Below are 9,300 nucleotides of genomic sequence, written 5' to 3'. Positions count from 1 at the left end.
CAGTGGAGGAAAATGCTCTCTGAGGACCCTGGAAGGAGATTAAGCATCGAGTCTCAACCTGTGGGTGGCAATCATTGGAAAACGTTATTTCTGATGGTCTTAGGAACTGAGATACCACTCAGTAGCAAAATTACAGTTAGGAAATAGCAACGAAAATTAATTTATGATTAGGGGTTCCTAAGAACATCGGAAATATGTTTTCTGATGGTCATGACACACAGGTTGAGAACCACTGAGGTGGAAAGGAGATGGCAGGGGATTCAAAAATAGGACTTTAAGTTGTCTCAAAGCAAGGAGAACCTTCTAGTTGACTATTGCCCGGTAGCAGACAAGTAGGCACCTGTCCCTGCCATAAGTCCAAGTCTGAAAAATTTGGTGGGGAACATCACAACAGGAAACCTGAGCAGTGGAAGGGGCTTGCAAGAGCACACTTAAAAGTCCCTCACAAGGGCATAGACACAGGACAGCCATCATTCATTGTAGAGTTAGGGCTGGTGGCTGGTGCCCTTCCAGGAGGCTCAGAGCAGCCACACGGAAGTACAGAGAGAGGAACGGAGCTCACTGCCTCTCCATATCTGTAAGGGAGATACAGAGTGAGCTCTGGAGTCAGAGACAGGGAGAGAAAGAATTAGCTAGGAGACGTGCCTGGGGCCACAGGCTTGGGATCCTAGTGCCTCTGGAAGATCATACTTGTCAAGACTAGCCTGGGCTACATAGCCGCCCTGAGCAACTTAATGATACCTTGTGTCAAAATAAATAAATAAAGAGATAGAGTGTGGCCCAATGGCAGAGCACTGGCCTGTCGTGCATAAGTCTCTGGGGTCCATCCCTGGGATAGAAGAGTGGAATCAAGTAGGGAAATGTACCCTGTTCTGGGTAGAAAGTGACACTTCTCCAAAGCTTAACCTATTATAAATGTGTTGTCCCTTCTTCATGTTCAGAGCCATCTCCCCACACCCTATCAAGTGTTGCTCAGGGTCAGAGCCATCAATCTTAGTTCCCACTAGGTCTGAGATAGTAAAATCTCAGCACAGGGCTCCTCCTGGCTGTATGACTCTGGGCTATATGCTTAAACTTTCTGGGTCTCTCTGCACAGGGGACCAAGCCTGTGAGAGCCAGGCCAGCTCTGGCATGCAATAACTAAAGAGAGTTTCGGTCTCTCTCCTTGACGATCCCCAGGGGTGAGTAAGGTCAGCATCCTTCACCCTTGTTTCCACAGCTTTCCAGAGCTCACGGCAGTTATACCCGCAGCTCCAATGGCCATACACTTGTTCCTCCTGGGCCTTTTCCTGCTGCTGCCACCACCCGTCCCTGCTCCTTGCTACACTGCCACTCGGTCAGAATGCAAGCAGAAGCACAAGTTCCTGCCAGGTACATGGCTGGCTGGGGAAGGTGTGGACGTGACCACCCTCCGCCACTCCCGAGCCTTCCCAGTGAACACACTGAATTTCCTGAGGCCTGACCGCACCTGCACCCTCTGTAAAAACTCCCTGAAGGGAGACGCTATACAACGCCTGCCCCTGGCAATTGCCCACTGGCGACCTCACGGCTCAGGCTGCCAGCGTAAAGTGGCCACAGTCAAGGTCAGCTCCACTGAGGGCGTGGCCCGGGATGCCGCTACTAACATCAATAATGACTGGCGTGTGGGGCTGGATGTGAACCCCAAGCCTGGAGCAAACGTGCATGTGTCCATGGCTGGCTCCCACTCCAAGGTAGCCAACTTTGCAGCCGAGAAGACCTCTCAGGACCAGTACAACTTTAACACTGACACCGTGGAGTGTCGCCTGTACAGGTAAGAACCAGAGCAGCAGCAGAGAGAGGAGCCCAAAGAGTAGTGGGACACCCCAAGGGTCTAGGAGCTCTGGAATAGTGGCGTGACATCTACAGACCGCTTCACAGGAGGACACCAACTCCTGATTGCTCTAGACCAGTGGTTCTCAACCTTCCTAATGCTGCCACCCTTTAATACAGTTCCTTCGTATTGTGGTGACCCCCTACCATAAAATAACTTCATTGCTACTTCTATAATTTTGCTACTGTGACAAGTCGTACTGTAAGTCTCTGATATGTGATCCACCCCCCATGGGAGTGTGACCCACAGGTTGAGAACCACTGCTCTAGATTAATTTCTGTTGCTGTGATAAAATGTCCTGACCAAAAAGCAGCTAAGGAGAGAGGGCTTGTCTTAGCCACACTTCCAGGTTGCAATCAGTTATCGAATGATGTCAAGGCAGCAGGAACTTGGAGCAGCTGATCACATCATAGCCTTAGTCATGAGACAGAAATAATTGCATTCATGCTTAGTACTCTATAGCTTTCTCTATTTGTATATGGTCCGGGACCCAAAACAGGAAATGGTGCTTTCCACTTGCAAGCTGAGTCTTCCCACATCAATTGAGGCAATCAAGACAATCCCCACAGGCATGACCACAAGTCAACCTGAACTTATAGATAGTCCCCCACTTGGGCTTAGGTGATTTTAGGTGGTGTCAAGCTGCCAAAACTAACCGTGACACCAGTCCTTAGATTACAGATCCTACAGCCCTGTCTGTCTGTCTGTCTGTCTGTCTGTCTGTCTGTCTGTCTATCTGTCTGTCCATTCATCCACCCATGATAGGCCTCCTCTATTTATGAGCACCCACATCTGGAGATAAAGGAGGTGGAAGGAAGATTGTTCCTGAGCCCTGGGCTTGGTGACAGTTAGGTACTGGCAGAGAGCACTTAAGCCCTCTCTCCCAGGCATTGCTGATCTCCCATGGGGTTCTTTGTAGGTAGGGACAGAGACGAAGACCTGGTTATGTCCTCCCTCCTCAATGCATGGGTACAAGTGACTCCATATCCTCTGCACTGGGTTCTCAGGCTTTTAAAAAGTGTGTGTGTGTGACAGTGTACAGAATGTGCAGAGATCAGGGAACAACCTGTGACAGACTTTTCTCTGCTTCTACTATGTGGGCTCTGGGGATCAAACTCAGGTGGGCAGACTTAGCAGCAAGCTTTTTTATTTTGCTTTTTTTTTTTAATTTGAGTTACAAACACGATTGAATTACATGACAATCCCAGTTCCCTTCTCCCTCCCCTCCTCCCCTACCACCACCCCCCAACTAAAGCCCTACCTATCACATACCCTTTCTTCTAATCTACACCTGACTCAGGCTTTCTGCTCCCTCATGACCTCTGCATCCCACCTCTTCCTCCCTTCTCATTCTCGTAGCTCCCTCCCCCCTCTTCCCATGCTCTCAATTTGCTCAGGGGATCGTGTCCCTTTCCCCTTCTCCAGGGGACAAAGTTTGTCTCTTTTAGGGTCCTCGTTGTTTACTAGTTTCTCTGGCATTAGCAGCAAGCTTTACCCACTGAGATACATTATCCCTTCACACCTCATGCACACACTTTGCGTTTTTAGATAGCATATATTAATTTTAAATAACAATGGACGTCACTATATGTATATGTATATGTTTTGACCACCCCTTCTTTTTCCCAACTAGCCCCATCTACTTCCATTCTACTTTCATGTCTGTGTGTATGTATGGCATAGGGGGTCTTGAATGTTGAATTGTATCAGGGAAATGCCACCCACTAGTCTCACTAATGCTCTGCTCTCCCGGCAGTTTTCGCCTGGTACAGAGACCCCCACTGCACCCCGATTTCAGAAGGGCACTCAGGAACCTTCCTCCCAACTTCAACACCTCCACAAAGGATGCTTACGACAGGCTCATCTCCTCCTATGGCACCCACTTTATTACGGCTATGGACCTAGGTGGCCGTATCTCAGCCCTAACAGCCCTGCGTACATGTCAGCTGGCTCTGGATGGGCTCACGGCTGATGAGGTAGGAGATTGCCTGAATGTGGAGGCCCAAGTCAGCATCGGTGCGCATGCCAGTGCCACAAGCGAATACAAAGCCTGTGAGGAGAAGAAGAAACAGCACAAGATGACCACCTCTTTCCACCAGACCTACCGAGAGCGTCACGTCGAAGTGGTTGGAGGCCAACTTGATTCCACGATGCATGACCTGCTCTTTGGGAACCAGGCCACACCTGAGCAGTTCTCATCTTGGATAACCTCACTGACCAGCAGTCCTGGTGTGGTGGACTACAGCCTGGAGTCCCTGCACATGCTGGTGGAAGACCAGAACCCGAGGCGGGAAGCGCTGAGACAGGCTATCAGCCATTATGTGGTAAACAAGGCTCGTTGGCGGGACTGTAGCCAGCCCTGTCGGCCAGGCCAGCATAAGAGTTCAAGAGACTCGTGCCAATGCATGTGCCACGATTCAAAGGTCACCAACCAGGACTGCTGTCCACGCCAGAGGGGCTTGGCCCAGCTGGTGGTGACAGATTTCCGGGCAGAGCATCTTTGGGGAGACATCTTTACAGCTTCTGATGCCTATGTGAAGGTCTTCTTTGGTGGCCAGGAGTTGAGGACCACTACAGTGTGGAATAATAACAACCCCAAGTGGACTGACAGGCTGGACTTTGGGAATGTGCTCCTAGCCACGAGCGGACCCCTGAGGGTACAGGTCTGGGATGCTGACTATGGCTGGGACGATGACCTTCTTGGTTCTTGTGACAAGTCTCCCAAGTCTGGTGACCATCGGACAACCTGTAACCTGAACCATGGCAGTGTGACATTCGTCTACCATGTCAAGTGTTTGCTCCACCTGACTGGAGAGACCTGCCTGGAGTATGCCCCAGTGAAGCTTCCAGGAGATCCTCCAGGAAACCGCAGTGGGGCTGTGTGGTAAGAAACAGCACACCTTTAATCCCAGCACTGGGGAGACATAGACAGGTGGATCTCTGAGTTGGACGCCAGCCTGGTCTACATAGGGAGACTTTGTCTCGAAAAAACAAACAATAAAACAGCACACCCTGAAAGCACTTTAGTGCTCGACTGAGTTCTCCCAGGGAATCCACAATGGCTTAATATGCAGTAGAGACTGAGACTTCTCACTGAAGTTTATATATCAGAGCTTCCCTGACCTTCCCTGTCCGCACTGCCTCAGCCCTCCAATGTCACCAAGCCTGACGACGTCTACTGCTACACAGCGCAAACATTGGCCAGGAGTCCAACTGAAGGCCAGGAAGCTGGGTCCCCCAAGCTTTAAGGCCCTCCTTGACATAGCAAGGTCATCTGTTAGAGAGAACCCTTGTGCCCTGATTCCTGTGTGCCTTCTGTCCCTCATTCTGCTCCTGACAAATCAAGGCCTGTGACACCAAGCACATAGCTTGATAGAAGGCCAATGGTAAGCCTGCTGGTGGCATGGTGGCAGAGAAGAGGGGACAAATAATGTCCCAGAGATAGACTTCTATGTCCAACAACCCAGTTTTGCAAAATAGACAGTCAAGTAGTGTAAGCAGACTGTTTTTTTTTTTTTTCCTACATTTGCTGGTAATGTGGAACTCCAAAGTACCTTACTTCAGTCAAGAAATGGCAGCATAAACTCAGTAATAAATGATGATGGGCATTAAATTTCAGGCTGAAGGACAATGTGGAATGGTGGGGACTGTGGTGAACTGGCAGGGGTAGCCTTAAGTGGCTGCAGCTCTATTCTGAGAATGCAAGCCCGGGACCAGAGGGTCTTCTTACTTCTTTTGTACGTGTGTGCGTGTGTGCGTGTGTGTGTGTGTGTGTGTGTGTGTGTGTGTGTGTGTGTACGTTGTGCCTATGTGTGTGTGCTTCTATGTGTGCACATCTGTGTGTGTCTGTGTGTGCACATCTGTGTGTGTGCACATCTGTGTGTGTCTGTGTGTGCACATCTCTGTGTGTGCACATCTGTGTGTGTGCACATCTGTGTGTGTCTGTGCATGTCTGTGTGTGCAGGCCATCACCAGCTCAGGGCTGCCCATCGAAAACCTCAGCTTCCAAGAGAATTCATCTGCATAAGTCTATAAGTTCTCTCCTGCTTCACAACTTGGGGGGAGCAGTGGTTCTAGCAGGGTAGTCCAAGAGTCTTCCAAGTTCAGCCTGCTCAGCCAGCACATCAGGATCTGATATCAAGCGATGCCCTCTTTGTTTCACGTGCCTGGGACACAGGTCATGGAGCTGTGGCAGGACTTGGCAATGCATGGCTGTTTGTAGTTCAAGGGGCTTGGAGGAACCACACAGACCCTGAGTGGTTTTGAAATCCCCAACAAAATAAACTGTGAGGTGCATATCAGACCCAAAGACTCAAACCCCAATCTCTGACATTGCAGTGACCCTAAATCCTCAGCAAGCAGGAGGGTCAGAAGGGTCTAGAAGCCTGTAGAAACCACTGTTCTTACATGTTCCCAGTCTCAGCCACACACAAACAAGACCACAGGAAACCTTGCCTGACAGCTTGCCACATGACACTACCTGTGGCCCTGGGTGAAAATAAAGGTGGTTGTAGCCAAACCCCATAAAGAAAACAGATCTGCAGGATTGGGGTGGAGCAGGACTCATTCAGCAGGCCCTTGACCCTGCCTCAGTTTCTCTCAAAGGATAATCTGTGTATTTTTTCCCTTCCTCAGAACTTCTTGAGTGGGTCACTAGCCTTTGTAGGATAACAGAAGGGATCCTGAAAGAGAGGCCATGAACTCTGAAAGGTCATTTGCTAGCCCTCCTGGTTTCACATATAGAGAAATTGAAGTCAGCTGGTGGGTGGTGGCACACGCCTTTAATCCCAGCACCCAGAAGCAGGTGGATCTGTGTGAGTTCCAGGCCCGCCTGGTCTACAGAGCAAGTGCCAGGACAGGCTCCAAAGCTACACAGAGAAATCCTGTCTCAAAAAACCAACCCCCCCCAAAAAAAAAAATTGAGGTCAGAGGGAAAGGAGAGTTGTTGTTTGAATAGTTTTGTGAGGATTTTTTTTCCTCTTTGTTTTGTTGTCCAACAAAGAATTTAACTGTGGTCAAAGAAGTTAATGGCAGCAATAAGACAGCCAGGTCTCTGGGTTCTAGCACTCATCCTGGATACAGTGTTGAGAGCCCAAGGGCACAGAAAAGAGTTCGTTTGTATTTTTTAAAGATTTATTATTTTTAGATTATTTGTATAAGTGTTTTGCATTCAGATATGTATAGAGGTCAGAAGAAAGTACCAGATCCCCTAGAACTGGAGTTAAGGACAGCTGTGAACCTCCATGTGCTAGGAACTGAACCTGGGTCCTCTGCAAAAGTCATAAGTGCTCTTAACCACTGAGTCATCTCTCTACTCCACAATCTATGTTTTGAGATAAGGTCTCCTGTAGTCCAGTCTGGCTTTTCAAATTTGATATGTAGCCAGGATGACCTTGAACTCTGATCCCCTTGTCTTCCAGATAACAGGCAGACACCACCACACTCAATTCTGTCCAGCCATCAGTGGCGACTGGCTGGACCAAACATGCTTCCTCCACTTTGCCCTGCCCTAGCTATCTTCCCTGGTCCTGCTGGTGTTCTCTGGAGTCACCTCCCACAAGTATTGCCTGCCCTGTTATTGGACCTGCCTCTGGGGAAACCAGCTGTGGCACACATTGGCCATGTCATTGCCATACTTAAAACCCTTCTTTCAGGCTGAGAAAGATATATCTGTTGATAAAGTGTTAACCTGGAAAGGATGAAGCCCTGAGCTCAGATCCCAGAAAACATACAAAAATGCTGACCTTGTAATTAAGCCCAGTTGGAGTGAGGCAGAGCCTGGAGAATCCCTGAGTCTCACTGGCCAGCCATTTCAGCCTAATTGGTGAACTTCAGGCCAATAAGAAACTCTGTCTCAAGGAAGTGGACCTTGTTTCTGAGGATGACACCAGACCTCAGGCCTCTACACATTCATATACACATACACACAGAGAGGTGGTCTCTACACATGCCCTCACACACAGATGGCTCTACACATGCACACACACAAACACATGAACATGTGCGTGCATACCACACACATACATACACACACAAGCACACATGCATGAATGCATACACACACATCTACACATGCACACATGTACCCTGTCATGAATATACACTATACACACACATATGCAGTTACACACACAGATGAACACATGCATGCACACACAGAGAGAGACAGCACACATCACACACAGACTCAAACACAGATACAAACACACAGGCATGCATACACACACGTATACTCATATTAATTTATGTGTATGAGTGCCTTGCCTACATATAAGTCCATGCACCACATGGATGCCTGATGCCCACAGGGGCCAGAAAAGAGTGTTAGATCCTCTGGAACTGGAGTTATAGACAGTTATAAATCACCATAGGAGTACACCAAACCAAGGTGCACCTAACCCAGAGAGGTGAGGTCACCTCCAGTTTGTTCTCGACCTCCTTCAGTCCCCAAGCTGCCTGGTAAGTTCCTTCGGGGATTGACTTCCACTTAGAGCTGTCCATCCATACCTTCCCAGGATCAAGACAGTTCTGGCACCAAGTAGTTACCAGTGATGGACTGTGTCAGAGCTGTCGGAGACCAAGGTCATGCATGGTGAGAGTCTCATGCGAGGTTAGGATTTGGGTTACTTGCACAGAGACAAGCCTCAACCACAGGAAGGACTCTGGAAAAACAATGGAGGAGTGACTTGCACAAATTAAGAGACTTCCACTCTCCGCTCTCCAGACCGGCCTGTGGTCCAACACCTAGCTCTATGGACTCTCTCTCTCTCTCTTAAACACACTGAAGACCAGTAAGACTTCTCCCCCAACCCTGGGTGTCCGCAGCTGTGATGCAAAGGGGCTGAAACAAAGATTTCTGCATAGCTTTGGGGCTCAGCTGTCTCCCCTGACATCAGTTTGCATGGTGGGAGTCATGAGGCACCACCATCCCTGGACCTGGAAGACACCTGAATCCTTCTGCATCTCTCTTCCCAGAGGCTGGTCCTTGACTCTAGCTAGCCCAGACAGGAACAGCTGCTGTTGTTCTACAGGCTATAGCCAGGCTTTGTTGCTCACTGTGGGGACTCAATGGCACATCTGGACTCACTGTTAATCTCCCAAACATCTGGTTCTTGTCTTTGTCTTAAAAGAACACTGACTGACGTCAGCTTTCTGACAGTACCTTGGGCTTTTCTCTGGGAACCCCAGCCTCCCTGTGACCATAAATAAGGCTAACCCCAAGGAGGACAGCCACATCTCCCTGTCCACACTGCTCTCAGGATTTAGTCCCTAGCTCCAGGAAGTTTTCTTGGTTTCCTGCACAGGGCAGAAGGCAGTAATTGTGCAAGCGTGGACATCATCACCGCCCATGTCCAACCCTCTCCAGGGTGGGTTCTAGGACACCATATGAATTCGTTTTGTAAAATGTTTTTCTAAGTCAGAGAATTGGGAAGAGGGCCCTCACTCCC

General features: G+C 49.2%; 1 protein-coding gene across 1 annotated transcript; it reads left to right on the top strand.

Annotated features, from left to right (window-relative positions):
* The first annotated feature begins 1,256 nt into the window (after positions 1 to 1,256).
* Prf1 (perforin 1) lies at positions 1,257 to 4,740 on the top strand. Its single transcript, XM_035452279.1, has 2 exons — positions 1,257 to 1,792; positions 3,609 to 4,740. Exons 1-2 carry the CDS (start codon positions 1,257 to 1,259, stop codon positions 4,738 to 4,740), a joined length of 1,668 nt encoding a protein of 555 aa, XP_035308170.1.
* Positions 4,741 to 9,300: the final 4,560 nt, after the last annotated feature.

This window comes from Cricetulus griseus, assembly GCF_003668045.3.
Source record: "Cricetulus griseus strain 17A/GY chromosome 1 unlocalized genomic scaffold, alternate assembly CriGri-PICRH-1.0 chr1_1, whole genome shotgun sequence".
Lineage (NCBI taxonomy): Eukaryota > Metazoa > Chordata > Mammalia > Rodentia > Cricetidae > Cricetulus > Cricetulus griseus.
The sequence above is the reverse complement of the archived record's forward strand: the minus strand, read 5'-3'. Positions and strand labels throughout refer to the sequence as shown.

What these genes read in the sequence shown, in the direction of transcription:
- Prf1 (XM_035452279.1), top strand. Translation starts at nt 1,257, where the DNA reads ATGGCCATACACTTGTTCCTCCTGGGCCTTTTCCTGCTGCTGCCACCA. An exon ending in GTGGAGTGTCGCCTGTACAG is followed by an intron (nt 1,793 to 3,608) that starts GTAAGAACCAGA and finishes CTCTCCCGGCAG; the next exon opens with TTTTCGCCTGGTACAGAGAC.